At 43.0% G+C, this 19,117-nt stretch overlaps 1 protein-coding gene across 2 annotated transcripts; it reads right to left on the bottom strand.

The window, feature by feature from the left end:
* Positions 1 to 254: 254 nt before the first annotated feature.
* LOC306964664 (serine/threonine-protein kinase 38) lies at positions 255 to 16,770 on the bottom strand (the record flags this gene model as incomplete). Of its 2 annotated transcripts, none has more annotated exons than XM_079558746.1 (14): positions 16,703 to 16,770; positions 13,337 to 13,474; positions 11,771 to 11,822; positions 10,554 to 10,676; positions 8,498 to 8,581; positions 7,376 to 7,499; positions 5,570 to 5,724; positions 5,202 to 5,313; positions 5,062 to 5,120; positions 4,522 to 4,639; positions 3,648 to 3,771; positions 3,452 to 3,547; positions 1,429 to 1,544; positions 255 to 391 (listed from the first exon to the last, which is right to left on the bottom strand). In XM_079558746.1, the coding sequence occupies exons 2-14, from the start codon at positions 13,465 to 13,467 to the stop codon at positions 255 to 257; spliced, it is 1,431 nt and encodes a 476-aa protein (XP_079414872.1). In that variant the 5' UTR covers positions 13,468 to 13,474; positions 16,703 to 16,770. The 2 variants fall into 2 exon arrangements, with proteins under 2 accessions (XP_079414872.1, XP_079414873.1); XM_079558747.1 differs by having other exon boundaries at positions 1,453 to 1,544.
* Positions 16,771 to 19,117: the final 2,347 nt, after the last annotated feature.

The raw sequence follows: 19,117 nt of genomic DNA, 5'->3' as shown, positions 1-19,117 counted from the left end.
CAGGCAAATGGAAACTAGGAATTGGAAACGACGACTTGCACCTTATTACATTTGACCTGCAGTTTGACAGAATGAGCCCAGCCTACATTCAGCCAGTGGGATTCCTTGTAGTTTGATGTCAGACAGTGGGGCAAAAGGCTGTGTGTTTTTACAGTGTGTGTAAGTATCGGTTTCAGCAGTATGTGCGAGAAGAGTCCGGTCCCGAGTGGCGAGAGTGAACAGTTCCTATGGTCGCCCCACGTGTGTGGCTCGCCTCATCTCTTCCCGGACTTCATGTAGGACGGGATGGCCCCTCGCGCCGTCAGCCCCTCGAAGCGTTTGTACGTGTAGTTGATGAAGACCCAGTCCTTGTTTTTCAGCTCCGTCTCCGTCTGGTTGGACACAGTCGTGGCTGCAGACAGGACAAGAACATACATTCAAGTTGACCGTGATGTGGACTTTTCTAACAGAAAAATACTATCTCTTTAGCACAGGGTTACATTTCAGTGCAGCGATGAATGAAATGAACGCTGAGGGCTCCAACAATCGGTTAAAGACTGAAAAGAAAACGTGCATCTCAAGTGGAAAATGCACTATCATGAAACCAGACTTTCAATGTTTTGCACCTTATATAATCATAAATGCTCATTTTTAGGAACCCCTGGTCTGCCCCAGTGTTAAATCTTAAATAGACCTAAAACTCTTCAGATGCGGGTTAGCACCATAGAAATATATACACCCCTGGTTAGCAGCTAGCGGCTAGCTAAAAGGCTAACTGGATAGAATAAGTGCAGCATAACTTTAAAGGCTGCTTTAAATGTAGGCGATGGTTTTAGTGACTGTATTGGTGCTGATCTTGTGATCATCGATCAGATGATCAGCACTAATGTTAGCTGTGGCTCTGGTGATGTGAGTCTTCGGTCTCATGGCCCAACACGTTCTCAGCGCTGATCCAGCCACTAAAACGATCTCCTGTCTTCTGTGTTGTATTAGTGCCTGTTAGCCTTGGAATTCTCACTGACCGTGGTCCGTACTTTATTAATCTCCGTACTGAAACTGATTCTCTGTATTTGACCCATCCTCAACACAGCTGGGGCGACCTGTAGGAGCAGTAAGCTGCCAGCATGGGCCGGCCCTCAGGGACCCATCTCCAGATGTGGAGCCAGGCTAATGGTCAGAAACACCTGGCTGGAGGAGTAACCTATTGTACATGTTTTAGTGGTAGGGGAAACTGGAGCACAGACACAGGGAGAACATGAACTCCACACAGGCCCGTCCAGGTGGGAATCGAACCCGGGGCTGCTGTGAAGCACGAGCGCTAACCGCTGCGCCACCGACTCAAAGGAATGATCGGATTTTTTTCACTTACTGGAGTTAATATTTAGGCCACATATTTTTACTTGCATTTGTAAAATAATTTAAAAATTCTGTAAATATTTCTCTACCCACCTCTGATTGTGGGTGAGCCTGTACCTGGGTGCAGGATGTCGGAGTCGGGGAACTCATCAAAGTGTGACGTGTCGTCGATGCTCTTGATCTCTATGGGGATGGCAGCAGGACGCTCTCTGCACAGGACACACAGGAAACACATGGGAGAGGACATTTACATGTATCCGCTTATACAAGCCAATACAGCCTTTATATATTTATTTTATTATTGCTCTACATTTGGGACCCAATTTATTTTCGATTAGCACAAACATTTATTATAGGCTACGGCAGGGGTGGCCAACTAGTCTCTGACTAGTTACTACCAAGAGCCGAAATGTTCAACCTTGATCCTGTGAAGAGCCACGAACACACATTCGAAGAAACTGTATCCATCATCTGAATTTGCAACAACATAACCACCTCTTCTACATCATAAAGACACTGGTGAAACGGAGACGCCGTTTGAAAAGAGGAGGAAAAGCTTCATGACAAGCGCTTTAAAATGCCTTCCCGAGTCCGGCATTCGGATCAGAGGAATTATACGCTTCAATAGACTTAATCTGTTTTAATAAACGGACACGAGCGCAATAAAGAACGCACTGGATTATGTCTAAAAGGGGATTTCATCATGACATGAAGCTGGACAGACAGATAATGCACACTCAAACCACACATATTGAAATAATATCCGGGAGAGGGAGTGAGGAAAGACGTGAGGTTTACGTTAAGTGTCGAGTGTCAGAGAAAGGTAGTAAAACTTTCTCTTTGCTTGTCCCAAAGCACAAGCAAAGAATCAGGAAACTATTTTCATTCACATCTTAGTGTTTCCATACGTTCACCACCCTAGTGTACAAAAATGTACACGCCTAAAAGCAGCCAGTAAAACCTGAGGGAGACACGTGAATAAATCCAGACTGCAGCTCTTTGTCCAGCTTTTTTTGTGTGTTGAGGTCACCTTCAGCTGCTAATGACTATGAGTTTAGGCTCCGCCCACCGCACTCTGGTTATCACATAAACACAGAGGAAACAAACTGTGGAATATGTCAGAAAAAGGTAGAATTTCATTTCATTTCATCAAATTTAACACATTTTCTTTCAGATTAAGTGATTTTGTGCAGTATTTCAGTGAGATTTAAAAATGGAAGTTTTCAGGGTAATTGGAAATGTTATTTTCATTATATTCTCTAGGAAAAAATACAGTAATTTTATTCAAGCTCCAACAATGAGAATGAGGTCCAATCTGATGAAATTCAGTTTAATTTCACATTTTACAATGTCAGCATTTCATTTGGAAGAAAAGGAGTGAAGTTTATGTTAAACTCCAAAGATTTTTTAACGATAATGCTAATGCGTCAGCCTCATTAGCTAATGCTAAACCAGGACAGAACAATAGGCAGATAACTAGCAGTAATCCACTGAGATTAGGGCCATTCAGACTGAAACTCAGGTGTGAGTTAGAACTACAAAGATGTTTACCCACAGGTGAGAGCCGCCGTTAATAGAGGTGAGTGACTGAGCAAAGCTGAACTCCTTCCTGTGGTCTATATATAGTCTGCGGGCTGAGCTTTAACTGTAGTTTGCTGAAGAAGCCTTTTGGATGAGAGGCAAACGTTCGATACTTCAGCTCCAGAGTACAGAAGATGACTAGAAAACCTTTATTGAACACAGAGACTATTGGCATGTTTTATTTTAATAACGTTGTTCAACACAGCTACGTGATGGTGATGAAAATAAACACTGGAGACAGTCCTGGATCCTGCAGGTCGCATTTGCCTACATTATAAACTCGAGGCAAAAGCTGCATTTGCATTAGTCTGAACAACATCAAAACAGAGTGAGCATGTTGGAATATACAGCGCAAAACTTTCACCTCAGCATTACAGCGCTGACCTGTCTCGACCTACGCTGCTCCCTCGAGGCGCACATGGACTGTTGTTCTTTCACAAATGCCACGTTTACTATCTATGGTGCCATACTCGACTACAAGAGAATCACTTGGTTACCACAGCTTTAACCGTGTTTGATGTGGCCGCCCCAGTACCTGATGTGGTCGTAGTCCACCCCCTCAAAGAAAGGGTTGGTCTTGATCTCCTCCACTCCAGCCGCTCCGACCCTGTGCTCCTCCTCACAGCAGAACCTGCAGGACACACATGAGTGAGAACCTCCCGTCATCACACCGTGCGACCAGTGGGACCAGTGGGACCAGTGGGCCAGCGTGCATCAGCAGCAGCACGTGCCTGAGGATGAGGTCTTTGGCCTTCTCTGAGATGGGCACCTCCGGGGGGAAGATGAGCGTCTCTCTCCAGTTCATCACCTTCCGGTAGGTCTCCTGAGGCGTCTCCGAGCAGAACGGGGGGTACCCTGGGACAGAGGGACACAGGATCTTTTACACTCCTATCACACTCTTAGCATTCTTAATCAGTGCAGCATAAAGTAAGAATAAATCAACAGAGTGTGCAGGAATCTTGAAGACAAATGTCACACCTTTTTAAGAACCTCACTCACAAAACATCACAGCAAATTATTTATTCATTTCGTCTTACAATAGATTTTAGGGGGAAATAAAATGCAGAAGTTAAGTTATTGTCTGGCACATGTCATGCCATGTGCGTGGTATGAGCCGTCCACCTTATTATGACCATGTTATAATCGCCACAATAGTGCACGCATGCTGTATCATATTAAGGAAAAATAAATAGTGGAAATTACTGCACCTCCTACTTTGATTAGCATAGGTCCTGCGACTTTAAGGCCCTGTACTCGATTTATTTTTGTCCTTGAATATATTGTAATTTGCCTTACATGGTTCTCAATCTCAGCCTTTTTTAGTTTGAGATCAAATATAGTGCCAGTGAAGATCTGCCTTGCTTCTCCTTGTGTGGTGTGAGAAATGTGTTTGGACCACAACTGACTAATTAAACTTGACGTTCTCCATCTTGTTTTTAAATATCAGCCGGTCCAGGGCCTTTAAACGTTTGAAATGCTATTATACAGAACACTATCTGCAAAGAGTACACAGTGAAACTATTTGTCACAAGCTACAAAATAAAGCTGGTTAATGCGGGCCACGTGTGTGTGGTGAACAAGTGAAGAGACAGAAGATGGCTTTACCTATGAGCATCTCGTACATGATGACCCCCAGGCTCCACCAGTCACACAGCTTGTTGTAGCCGTTCTGCATGAAGACCTCTGGGGCGATGTAGTCAGGGGTCCCCACTGTGGAGAAGGCCTGGGGAGGAAACAGACACCAGTGTTCACCATCGACTTGTAAGGGCTTAAAGGAGCTACCAAACTGCAGTCCAGTGACCCCCCACGTCTCGGGCAGTTCCCTACAGTGACCCTCCACGTCAGGACAGCTCCTACAGTGACCCTCCACATCAGGACAGCTCCTATAGTGACCCCCCACGTCAGGACAGCTCCTATAGTGACCCTCCACGTCAGGACAGCTCCTACAGTGACCCTCCACATCAGGACAGCTCCTATAGTGACCCTCCACGTCAGGACAGTTCCCTACAGTGACCCTCCACATCAGGACAGCTCCTACAGTGACCCTCCACATCAGGACAGCTCCTACAGTGACCCTCCACATCAGGACAGCTCCTACAGTGACCCTCCACATCAGGACAGCTCCTATAGTGAACCTCCACTCACCAGTTGCCTCCGGTTCCTCTTCCAGGTCTCTGCTTTCCTCTTGGAGTTCATGTTCTGGGCTGTGGGCAGAGGAGTCTTAGTATTGATGGTACAGTATTAGACACACATGGAATGGAGGGGTCTGCAGAGGGATGGCTCACTCTGTTTGCTCAGGTCGCTGGGCAGGCTGTGGTTCAGGTTCTTGTAAAAGTCGGTACGGTGCGCCCTCTTCAGGCCGGTGCAAAGGCCAAAGTCTGACAGCTTCACGTGGCCCTACAGAGCACAGAACACCAGTCAGAGGAGGATGAACCCTGTACTTTAAAGCTGGATGAGAGGGTTAGTGACGATCTGATTTAAGCTGAGCAAACTCTACACTACTATCTTCACGGTTTTAAACTTTACCACATGAAATTAAATATGTGGTGTTTCCGTGTACAGGCACTGCATGAGATTCCCTTTAGAAACAGCAACTATTTGATCAAAACAGGTGTGTTGAAATAATGAAAGGGAGAGAAAGCTGTTCTCTGACCCTGGAGTCCAGCAGCAGGTTGTCTGGTTTGATGTCCCGGTGAATGAAGCCCAGCTGGTGGATGGAGTCTATGGCCAGGACAGTCTCTGCGATGTAGAACTGAGTGGCCTCTTCGCTCAGAGTGTCCATCTTCATCAGCAGGGTCATCATGTCGCCTAGCAACACACAAACAACACTTTACAAACAACCCAAACCCCAGACCGAGCCCCACAGCCGCCCAGTGAGCGTGAGCATGAAGTGGAATGCTGGAAGTTGTCAACAAAATGCCTTGGTCCTCATTCAAACGCCGTGTGGTGGGCGACGGCTGGGTACCGGTACCAGTTCTTTAAAGATACTCGGTTTTCGATACAGACACCTGAACGATACTTTTTCCGATATTCATACAATAATATTTGTCATCCAGAACCAGATTTTGCAGTTTACAACATCGGGTTCATCTCCAATGTCAAGAAAATGGGAAATAATTTGGGCGGATTTGGGGGGGGGGGCAAAATGTGGGAATTAAAATTGGGAGAAAATGGGGCAAAAATAGGGGGAAAAACTTGGGCTAAACTAGGGGGAAAAATGGGCAAAAATATGATAAATTGTGTTAAAATGGGGCAAAAATTGGGAAATAATTTGGAGAAAAAACGGTTTTATTTGCGCTCAAACAACCAAGTCACTTCCTTTAACGCTGTCCCTGGACCAACAGCATTAAACGTTGGATTTAAAGAAATACGTTTTTTTTTAGTACCTGCTTTCGATACTTTCATTCTTTCCACACTGGTTGCATCGTGGTTGTGAAAACCACGATGCAAACGCAATTAAAGGCTAATAATATAATAATATCCTATTTCTCTCCCTCTCCTGCGTGTGTTTCTGAGGCTGTGCGTGTAGTGTGGTGATGACAACTGGTAAATACTGTCCCGTTCACCCACTGTTTCATAAGCATTACGTTAAAATCTAGATCATTGAGGTAGTAAATAATAAGCTCCACTTTACATTTGTATTAATGGAATATGAGCCTTGATATTGACGAGCTGATGACGCGCTGAATAAGTCGTCCTCCTTTGAGACTTAACGAGTTTATACACATTTCTGTTACAAAATGTGTGTTCCATAACTGTTTAGTTTAGCTCCATTTATCCTGCGATCTCACATTTTTCCTAACATTAACGATATGCAGCCTAGATAAGGTATATATATAGTTCTTTAAAAAAAACGCTCATGAGAGATAATTAATGACGGATAAACGTAGCTCATGACAGATTTTTTACAACCCTGTCCGTCAAAATAAAGGAGAGAAATGATCCCTGACGAAACCACTGGGTAGTACCTAAACTTTCTTCCAATACCAGGCTGGTACCGCTTAACAGTACCCAGCCCTAGAAGTGGCGGTCTCTAAGCGTGCGGCAACTCTGTACTTTTATCAAGTTGAGCAAATGGTGCACATAAAGTGACACTTGCAACATAATCAGCCCAAGGGAGCCCAACACCTCAAAAACAGGGGGTCGCGAGACAGATTTGGGGGGGTTGCCAGAACATATAGATAAAAATATATATTATTATTAGTGTATTGTAGCATACATGCTATTTTACAAGGGTGCTATTATTTGTTCTAAATTCGATTCATTTTATTTTAGCCATTGTTTATTCTTTGCTTTTTAAGAATTATATAGGTCAATGTCCCTGTTATTCCCATGGTCTGACCCAGGTGGGGGTCACCATCCTCATGAACTGTTATAATGGGGGTGGCGGCTCCAAAAGGTTGAGAACCACTGCTGTTGGCTGCAGTGCGGTGTTTCACAGTGAAGAGGGAGCAATTACCTCCGGGCAGGAACTCCATGATGAGGTACAGGTTCATCTTGTCCTGAAAGCTGTAGAACATCTTCACCACCCACAGACTGTCGGCCTCCACCAGGATGTCCCTCTCTGCTCGGATATGTCCCAGCTGCACACAGGAGCGAGGGACGCGTGTCAGTCCACAGCTACAGTCGCCAGAGCTTTTCAGAAGGGCTACTCTGGCAGAAGGCTTGGCTTATTTGAAACCTAAACTGCCAATCCCAGTCTGGGAACATTGTGGTTTCTGACAAGTTCGAGTCTGGTTTTCACTACAACACTAATTATTACATTGGACACTAAGATGCTGAATACATGTTGAATTCGCTACTTGCGCAATACCATAATGCATTGCACCTAAACAATATGGCGTTGAGAGCTGTCATCGAAGAAACTAATAATCTTCCAAATACCATAAAAAAAATATCCAATTCCTCTCGTTAACCTCGTGTGCAGTGTTTTGTAGTTCCAGTTTACGTTTTTGATTGTTGGAGCAGTTATGAGCGCAGCAGAAGTTGTTCTTCGTCATTCACTCGCACTCAAAGGCCTTCAGCTCGTAGCTACTCCCCCCAAGGCGCAAAGCATTATGGGTTATGTGCAAGTCGTGAAGATTGTTTGTTGCTACAATCGTGTCACACTGCGATCAATCAATCCTGCGCGGAGGAAAAGCATCAGTTGTGTTTTATTGAAGAGGTCAGCAAGTTAAAGTATCACACGTTAATCAGCTCCGTGAATCCTGATTCATTTAGCCGTTTCTTCTTCTGCGGTGTCAGCGCTTTGATCTGCACTTCCTGTATACTATGGGCACAATGGTGCCCAAAGTGCGGCCCAGGGGCCAAATGCGACCCTCTGGCCTTCTTATTGAAATGGCACCCTTTGCCAAAGATGGTACTTTTAAAAGCATTATTGTTCCATTATTGAGCCTGTCTTTAGTACTTTTTAGTTTAACTATTTGTTAATTTGTGCAGGATATCGCAAATCACCTTAAAGATATCAGAGACACAATAAATAATACAAATGATTGAATAGAAGTGGAAAATGAAAGCTAAACACATTTCCAACTGTGGAAGAGAATCCACTTGCTAACCCTGCGCTCCTACACACACGAACCTGCTCCTTCTCCAGCATGTCGGCCTTACGCAGGATCTTCATGGCGTACACATGACCTGTGTCCTTCTTCTGCACCAGTCGAACCTGAAACAAAGAGGAGCACACCAAAATGCATCAAGAACTATTTCACTTCATCTTTACTGCACCGCTTTTTGACTGAGCAACAATGATAGACCCACAGCGCAATCAGTTTCTTTAACGTGAACGGATCACATGGATCTCATTTGTGAAGAGCATCTGATCTTTGTCTTCTTCTTTGTTTAAAGCGATCAGAGTGTTCAAACATAAAAAAGAGCATGATTTATCTGTGGCACCTGCTGTGTCCCCTCCTGACAGTAAGCAGTGCCGTGAACAGGAAAAGTGTATACTAACTTCCTGTCCCTGATCTTGAACACTTTCTGGTTTGCGTACTACAGATGGAGCAACGTCTACGTTACATCAGTGGTGCCAAAAGGTTAAAAACAGCAGGAGCTGTTGAAATGAATGAGGAAAGAACTGAGAAGTCTGAGAACTTTTCATTTACATGAAAAAATGTGTATTTGTTTTATTTGTTCAAATGTGAAAAGGAAGCCATGGAAGTGATCTGTGGCTTCAGAGTGGTGTCTGTGTCCTGTGGGTGCTCAGGTGGAGGTGTGGTGTCTGTGTCCTGTGGATGCTCAGGTGGAGGTGTGGTGTCTGTGTCCTGTGGGTGCTCAGGTGGAGGTGTGGTGTCTGTGTCCTGTGGGTGCTCAGGTGGAGGTGTGGTGTCTGTGTCCTGTGGGTGCTCAGGTGGAGGTGTGGTGTCTGTGTCCTGTGGGTGCTCAGGTGGAGGTGTGGTGTCTGTGTCCTGTGGGTGCTCAGGTGGAGGTGTGGTGTCTGTGTCCTGTGGGTGCTCAGGTGGAGGTGTGGTGTCTCTCCTGGGTCAGTGGCCTGTAGTTGTGCTGGACTGCTGCTCCTCAAATGGGGTTTCCACACTAATCCTGTAATCTGTACGTCTGTGTGTGCACGTGCGCGTGCGTGAGCGTGTGTGTGTGTGAGTAAGGGGGTGTGTGCATAGACGGTGAGGCTAAAGTTTGAGCGTGTGTGTATATATCCGGAGGGATGCGAGGGTGTGCCATTGTTTTAAATGTTGTAATCTGTAAAGCACTTTGTGATACCTTTCGCTATGAAAAGCGCTTTATAAATAAAGTTTTATTTGATTTGATTATTGGAGCAAAACACCAGCGCAATATCCACCAGATCAAGGCAAAACGTATTAAAAAATGTAACGAAGGGGTCAGTACAGAGGAATATATTCAGGATAGTAAGTAAGTAAGTGCTTGATTGTCATTGTACAAGTGTACAACGAAATAGTGTTCAGGGGTCAGTCTGAGCCGCGTATCCACTGTGTGTCAGCCTGACCCGCATGACCTTGGAGGTTGTAACTATATTGTAAGGCCTAATAATACCAGGAGTAGTTCGAAATCCGCGCAGTGACATCTTCACTTTACTGTGCGGATACCAAACTACTCCTGGTATTATTACGCCTTAAAATATAGTTCCCTCTTTTATCCGCTTAGAAAATCCACATTGTTTAATTTTGTGTAATTATATTTTGTTGTTGCTTCACGTAACCATATTTAAATAGGGAACATGTGGAAGAGCTTGGTAGCTTCTATCTTGACCTGTTTTGGAGCTATAGTGGAGAGAGGGAGAGGCTAAATGCTAACGCCGTCTGTGCTGTGTTTACGTGACTGAGGGCACATGTGAAGACCAGACAGGTCCTAAAGAACTTGTCAAAGCTAAGGTAAGAACATATCTCAGCAGGCAAAAACGGTGGCTTATTCCTTTAAATGAAGGTCAAATGAAATACACATAAATAGGGTGCCCGTCGTACTGCTCAGACATTTAGCATCCTGTGCTCTAATTTATAAAGTGTCTTACTTTTCATTGTAGCCTACCCGCGAATTCTTAAGAGAGATTCAATATTTGATTTGTGTTTTCTGCTTGAAAGGGCTTTGTAATACAGTATACAGTGATTTAAAAAAGTTGAAATAAACAGACGAAGCGAGCCGGGAGTCGGGTGGGCAGTCCTCACCTCTCCAAACGCTCCTCGGCCGATGACTTTGAGCGACTCGAAGTCCTCCAGGCCCAGCCGCGTGCGCTTCAGACGCAGGAACTCCGTCTCTTTGCGAGCGTGTTGAGAGCGCCGCATTCGCTTCTGCGCACACACACACACACACACAGATTCAGCTCACTGTGACATCTTTGATAGAAGACTGAAACATGAACTTAAATATATATATATATATATATATATATATATATATATATATATATATAATACACCAATAACATGCATTTGAAAATAGGTAGTGTTTCATTCTTATACAAGTCTCTCTCTTCTACACATTATTATAACCTTATCGCAACATTTATCAATTTGGATTTAGAGCTGTGTTTGTGTCTTTCTCACATCAGAGTTAGAAATAGGTGAATGTATCAGAGCGCTCCACCAGTGCTATAACACCTGCCTTTAAAAAAAAAAGTGAAAGGAGCATGAAAAAAATGCAACAAAAAAGTGACAAAAAAGCATTGAAAATGCAACAATAAAGCCACAAAAGAGCAACAGAAAAGCAGCAGAAGAGAATCAGAAAAGCGACGAAAATGTGACAAAAAGGCACAAAAAAAGATAAGAAAACAATTTCTACAAAGTGACTACAACGTTGCAACAATGCGAGGAAAAAGATCCTTCTGGATCAGCTTTGTAGGTCTTGGCTTTACTCTGGCCTTTAGGCTGTGACCAAATGTCCAAATGTGTGGTGCATAATCCTGTAAAAACCAGCAGAGGCCGATTTTATTTTATTACTTTAGGTGTCTGTCCCAGCCTTGATTATTTGCGTTAACATTAGCATGCTGTTGCTAGCCATGGCATTTTTCAACGCAATCAAAAAATGCAATTGCGGAGGTTAAAACTAACTCACGATTGAATTCTCCAGATTCTGTGTTTCAAAGTGGGCTTCTCTGTTCCCCTGAGGCCTAGGGAGTTGTGGGGAGACTCATCTTAAAATCCTGACTTCGCTCTTTCCAATCTATCACTTTCGGTCCCAGATATATAATGGCTGTTTTCGGTGCTAGATCGGCTGATAGCTGATATTTAAAAAATCCAAATATCAGTCGATCTCCACTGATATAGATAGATATAACACAAAATTATTTTCCAACTCAGCCGGCCAAAGTGTCCGGCAAAAACAAAGTCTAGCTGAACCTCTGGTCACGCTCGAACATTTCCTTCGGGCTACATGAGTGACTGACCTCCTCGTCGGCCAGCCCCTCCTGGTCCATCACCTTCTCCAGCTTCTGCTGCCTGCAAACACACCACAGAGGCACTTAAAGGGAGCACATTTCATTTCAAATCAACAAATCAGGTCAGTCTGCAGATAACAGACCCAGGGACCTGACAAACAAAGAAACAGAAGAAAAACATTGACCAACAGTCGACTGTACTGTGCCGTTTTGCCTCTCCGCTGAAGGGGTATTTACAGGCAGGACTTTGAAAGGGGCTGGATCCAAGGAGCTATCGTACAGTATTAGTGCAGGGCTGGCTCACTAGTCGGCTACAAATGCACCAATGACTGGTGAGGTCCAGAGATCAGCATCACATCATATTCAATCAGAATAAACAACATTTATTCCTGGTCTTAAGTCAATTTATTAACAAACGTGGTCCTGACTGGACGGTACAAAGACGGCACTTGTCTCGTTCAACTTTAATCAGCCTCTGCAGGACGTATGAGATTCTGCTTTATGTTGTACAGTATATAAAACATTTAAGGCGATGCTGTGATGTCATGTTTCACATCATGTTTTGTTAGAGCTCGTCTTTATCATTTGCTAATTTGGATCTTTTTCAGTGAATCATCATCAAATAAGGAATGATCAGAGAGTTGACAATCACAGAAGTTGTTCCCAGAGCCTGTTGTTTAACCGGTGTCTGGCTTTGACTGAAGCTGATGCACCTTTTACAGGACACTGACCTCAACAGAGCAAGGAGAGTGACAGACTCACTCAGGTGTTCTACAGAGAGATGGCAAACAGACCACTTGATTCTTACTGACTTTTATGTCATTATATCAGATTATGCCGTTGTGTCCGGGCCATAATGTACAAATTCTTATGCAAAGAGCCACATTATATTAGGGCCCGACCGATATATCGGCCGGTCTGTTAGCTTCTTCTTCGTCATTCCATTAGTGTGTATTGGTGGCTCTGACCCGGTGCAGGCAAAGTTGCAATTGTGGTTTTCTGGCCAGAGACACTAGGGGGAGATGAAAGACAAAGAGCTGCACTCTGATTGGCCAAGAGCTCTGTATTAGAGGAAGTTGAGTGACATCACAGCTTCTATTCTTTTCAATGTCGCAGGTAAACTGTTCATTAGGCCCGAGCGCCATCAGGGTTGGGGGACTGCGCTCCACTTCGCTCCGCACACTCCCCCAAAGTGTGCGCACAAAACAAGCGTGAAGCGCTCGTCCTCCTCTCAAACATGCATGCACTCCTCTCGCCGTACACTTTCCGTGAAAACAAAAACAAACATTGTAATTGGACAGTGCACGGAGCGAAGCGGAGCACTCCTGACAAATCAGCTTGTAAACAAACCGGCCTCCAATGATGTTATGTTGGAAAACTCCTGTACGACTGAGAACAGGACATGAACAGGACATGAACAGGATGACACAGTGCAGTCATGTAGTTTGAGGGTTCAGAATGGATCAAAAGTGGCACAAGGCCCCGGGTGAAGAGGGAGAGCAGCTCCAGTTGCACAGGCCGGCTCTGAGAGGTGTCAGATACACAGAAACAAACAGATCACATGATAAACTGTACCTCATCTCCCGCTCCTCGTGCTGGGCGATGAGGTTACTGTAGAAGTTCTCCAGCGTGACTTTGGCCATGTTGACCCGCTCCTTGGTGTGGTTACTCATGGGGGGGCAGGGGCTCTGGGCCGGCATTGCCATGCTTTATCTACGACGACACACAGAGTCAGTTATTTGACACTTCTCTAAAGCAGCTTCTCTCTTACGGTCAGTTATGACATAAGTTACAGATAGTTTGGGTCGAAAAAGAGGAAGGAACAGGGCGTGAAGCAAAAATCACCAGCTGTGTCAGATTACAACATTTATCAAGAAATATGCCCTGCGCAGGGTTTGAGTACAAGTTCAAACATGGACTGAGTGAGTAAGATACACTACGCTTTAATAACAGCCGTTACTTTTTTATCCCAATACCAGTAACAATACTTGGTTTTCGATAAGGACACCTTAAATATTTGTCATCTACAACCAGAACACAGCGCAACACAGATTTGCAACATCGGGTTCATCTCCAATGTCGAGAAATGTGTGGAAAATTTGGGTAAAAAACTTAAACAACAATAAGGGAAATTGGGAATAAAATGGGTAAAACAAATTGGGAAAACAGGGGAAATGGGGAAAATATCAGTAATAAAAAAATTAGCAAAAATAAGGGGAAAACATTGGGCAATTAAAAAAAAATATATAATCATTTATTGGAGCTGAAACAACCAAGTCACTTCCTGGACCAACACCATCAAAACCTGGATCTAAAGAGAGAAGACTTGTTTTTCGATACTTTCATTTTTCCGACACCGGTAGTGAGTAACTAAACTCTTTTCCGATACCAGACTGGTCTTCTTTAACGGTGAGCTGTAACCTGAGCTGCTGTTTGCTTGTGTCTTGGATCCTGGCAGTGTGGAACTGGACGGTGGAGCAGCAGCAGATGGAGCACAGGGGGATTGTAGTGGATAGAAGCGGCTCAGGTGAGGGCTTATCTCCAGGTCTGTCTGCTGGAGTTAAACCGCCTCCTGTCTGACGCGTCCCAACATCCCACTCAACGATAAACCAATACCCCTTTAGTATCAATAAAAAGGTTTAGGTGCTACCGGTACCGGAAAAATCAAAGTATCAAAAAATGATCGTATCTTTTCTGATTTGAGGTTTTCATCCTGTTGGTCCAGGGGCAGCATTACAGGAAGTTGGTTCAGCTCAAAGAAATGAAACTAATTTGACCATTATATTTTTAACCTCTTAACCGAGCGTATTTTCTCCAGCTCAGTTTTACCCAAACCCAAAAGTGTCTCGACTGGAGCGTACAGCCTATGGGCCAAAGTAAACGTTTTTGTCACTATATGTATGTCACATTTTTGAAACACTTTTGTCCTGTTTGTGTCACTTTTTTGTTGCATTTTTGCCACTTGTTGTGTTATTGTTCCTTTTCTGGCTTTTGTCACTTTTTTGTCGGATTTTCATCCTCGTTTACATCGCTATTTTGACACATTTGTCAAGAAGCTTTTAGATTTGGGTATAGCCAAACTGGAGAAAACGTGCTCGGTTCAGGTGGGGGTTACGAGGTTAATGGCACAAATCCCAAAAAGTTTTCTTTTGGTATAATAACAGAGTCAATGTTGATATTCAAAGCCAAATTGGACCAATTGGAGCAAAAGATTGGGTGAAATGTCAGTCAAAACTGCAACAGAATTAGTTGAGCGACGTCACTGAGTGGGTTCTGTCTCTAAAGAAAAACATATTTTAAGGAATTTAGATCTAATGCCACTTTGAATCCAATATAAGGCCTTCAATGACTTTCATTTGCATATAAATCATTTAATAACCTTTAATGACCTGCGGAAGCCATAATTATTGTTGCGCTTTCTAGTTCTAGACGACCAATATTTTGTATAGGTATAGAAAATCAAGTATAATTTAAAGTACTGGTTTTGTAACAGTGGCATACTTGTAAAGGTGCCGACTTTAAGTGCCCTGTCATCATCCACTGGCTCATGCTCCATCTATAACAGTCCCCTCCGCGTAAAACACTACGAGACTGTCTCCGATTATTAGTCGTCCTTTCACTGCTGCTGATAATTATGGAAATTATGTCCAAAATAAACTGAAGCTGGAATCACTCTCTCTCGCCTTAAAGGAACAGGCCACCGATTTCACATCCTGAGATATGTTCTTACCTGAGCATAGACGAGTTGATGCGTACCCGTCTGGTCTTTGTGCGTGCGCTCAGTCACGCAAAACGACCAAAGATGTTGTTAGGATTTGGCTTCTCCCAATGTATTCCTATAGCTCCAAAACGGGGGTGAAGTTAGAAGCGACCACACTGTTCCACGAGCACAAAGACCAGACAGGTACGAAACAACTCGTCTAAGCTCAGGTAAGAACATATCTCAGTATGGAAAAACGGCGGCCTGTTCCGTTAACCGAGTGCATTTCCTCCACTTCAGTTTTACCCAAACCTAAAAGCGTACAGCCTATAAGCCAGAGTAATGCCTCATTTGAAAGCGAACACCTACAAAGCGGATCTAGAAGGGTGTCTGTCTTTTTTGTCACTCTTTTGGCACTTTTGGTTAAAGTCGAAATGGAGCAAATGTGCTCGGTTGAGGCGGGGGTTAAGAGGTTAAACACAGGCTGAGGGCCGTTTTTGCATCCTCTCCCCTGTGAGTGCACTTTGATCACTTTCGGGCCCACATTGTCAGTAAGAATGTGAAGAGCAGGAGCAGTTTCCTGAAGAGCTCAGGTTTGGTCTGACAGCTGCACCCGGAACAGGCCGCTGTCAGGGCGTTTCTGGACACGATCTTACTCCATTTAGAACATGACACTATCTTCACCTGGACACACACAAAAAGACTATCACTATCTAGTTGTGGTTACTTTACAAACTTTACATCGCATCTCCACTTCCCCCTTTCCCAATGCGACGTGATGATACTGAATCACACATACAGCTTCAAATCAACTTAAAGGAAAAGGCAACAATGTTTAACACATAAACCTGCCAACCGCTTATTTTGAGTCAATGTTTGTTTATTCTTGGACTTTAGACTTTCATCTCCCGGGCATTCGCTTGGAATCCATTCTGTCCTGCTTCCTACGGTCCATATCTCCACACTCACACATACTTTCATACTCATTTTTTTTAAAAAGAAAGGGAGTTTCGGGACGGATCAAGTGAAGCAAAGGTGAAGTGAACTAAGTAATCGCTAGCTCCGCGTCGCTACATGAAGGCTTTAAACTCTTGTGTTCCGGTTAAACGGTGTTATCTGCGGCTCAGTCCACGTCCAGGCGGTACAAGAGCGGAACTAGTGCTACTTCAGGCCCAGGTCGCTCGTTATTCCGCCGCTGGTCGTTGTTTTGCGGTGTTTTTGGTAGTTTTGTGTTAGCTTACCTCTGTCGAAGCTACGGGCCGCTCGCTCTTCTTCTGTGGAGCCTCCTGAGCGGAGCGCGAGACTCGCTCATGCGGAGGCGACCCCTAGCGGACAGGACGCTCATTGCTTCCAGGGCAGTGGAAGTGACATTTAACCTCTTAACCTGAACCGAGAGGATCTTTTTCCTCACGTCATCAGATTTTTTTTTTCCATCATTTTTTTGTTGGGTATTCAACTCATTTTTGTAACTTTTTTTTGTCTTTTTTTTTCTCACATTTTTGTCATCTTTTCGTCATTTTTTAACCGCATTTTTGTCACATTTTTTGTAATTTTTTGTGAACTTTTTGTAATTTTTTTCGTCCAATTTTTATCACATTTTTGTAATTTTTTTGTCACATTTTTGTAATTTTTTTCACATTTTGTTTTCATTTTTGCGTCAATTTTTTATCACATTTTTGTCATATTTTTGTCATTTTTTTGTCACATTTTTTTGGTCACATTTATGTCATTTTTTTCGTCCATTTTTTATCACATTTTTGTCACATTTTTTGGAATTTTTGTAATTTTTTTCGTCCAATTCTTATCACATTTTTGTCATTTTTTTGTCACATTTTGTCACATTTTTGTCATTTTTTTTCACATTTTTTCACATTTTTGTTTTCATTTTTGCGTCAATTTTTTATCACATTTTTGTCATATTTTTGTAATTTTTTTGTCACATTTTTGTCATTTTTTCATGCATTTTTTGTCAATTTCTTGTGACATTTTTGCCACTTTTTCATCGATTTTCCGTCACTTTTTTGTCACATTTCCATCATTGTTTTCGTCTCCGTTTTGTTGCTATTTTCACAGCTTTTTTCCAGAAGCTTTTGGACTGGGGTAAAGCCAAAATGGAGAAAATGTGCTCGGTTCAGGTGGGAGTTAAGGGGTTAAAAGAGATATGTGTTCTTTCAAGGTAACTAGCTATTTAGGTGTTTGACCAGCCGCAGGTTAACTCAGCAAGAATTGGAAATGGGAGAAAAAAAGAATTGTTTATGAAAAATTAAAAGTGTGTGTTTTAATGGCTTACACTACAAGCCTGGGTTACTAAGTTTCATTATTCATCATTCATTCACGCCATACTCTGTGGTGGTAAGCAACTGTTGTAGCCACAGCCGCCTCTGGGGTAGACTGATGTCAGCGAGGCAGCTACTCTGTGGTATCAGCCCCTCTCTCCCTCAACTCACTACATTCATATTGGTCTATTGTGCATGTTTTAGTTGTAGTTTGTGTTGTACCTAAAGCAAACTTTTTTCAAATGTTGGTTGGTCATTGTTCAGTGTACAGTATGAAAGCAGCAGCTCAGTTTCCTCTTTGATAAACACAAATATCTTGATCTTGCATAGAAATGGACAAGTGTTGCTTATGAGCAGTTTTGCTATAACACTAAAAACAATGTAGGTTATCTGGTCTTAGCAATGCTGTTTTTGTGTCCAAATGAAATAAGAAAATAAGAAATCCTAATGTGGTAAGATCAGGGTTCGGGTTTTAATGAGCTGCCTCTCTGGCTCCATAAAGAACAAAGGAAGCATAAGTCTGTGTGGCCAAGGACAGTTGCATTTTAAGAATGATCAATATCTTAAATGATCATACAAACAACCGGAAACCCCCACTGCAAAATGTCGCTTAATTTCAGGAGCAGGACATTAAAAATGCTCTTTTTTATTTTTTTAGTAGTGCAGATACACACAGTCTCACAAGAACACACTGACATGAGACAGTACAGTAAAGGAAATGGAATGCGTACAAAGGCAACAAAACAGAAAAAGTGTATGTATGTGTGTACATGTCTGAACATGTTGACATAATCTACAAACGTATGCTTCAATGTAGTAAAATGTGAGCACAAAACTCAAGACATATGTTTTTGAGATATCATCTTGGTTTATTAAGCCAAGTACTGCTTCAGTTGTCACTACCTCTGTTGTTGAATGGTTCTTATTGGGATTCGTAAGGATTATGCAGACTACGATTTTTTTTATTATTGATTGACTGCGGAATTCTTCCGCAGTCAATTATTGTTTTTCATGTTCTTTATTATTATTCCTCTTCCATCTTTTTCCCGATTTTCTAGAGCTTTCAGCACCTTCATGCTTTGTGCAATTTATGCAAGTTATGCATCAAAATGTTCCGCATGTTGAGGAGAAGGGTGCTATTACTTTTGGGACTTCTGCAATTTACGTTTTTTCCACAATCGGCCAAAATGTCGGAGATTTTTCCCATTGACTTATAATGGGGCTGCCGCAAATCCATGCTTTTCTGCACTTTTTTCTGCATTTTATGCAATTTCTGCACTTTGTGCATGTTCAGCTTCTGCAACTTGTGGGTTTTGAGAAAAAATTGTCCTTGTGCAGTTTTCCAGTTTTTTTTATGCGAGAGTTTGAAATTTTTGCATT

This window comes from Gobius niger, assembly GCF_951799975.1.
Source record: "Gobius niger genome assembly, chromosome: 6".
Taxonomy (NCBI): domain Eukaryota; kingdom Metazoa; phylum Chordata; class Actinopteri; order Gobiiformes; family Gobiidae; genus Gobius; species Gobius niger.
The sequence above is the reverse complement of the archived record's forward strand: the minus strand, read 5'-3'. Positions and strand labels throughout refer to the sequence as shown.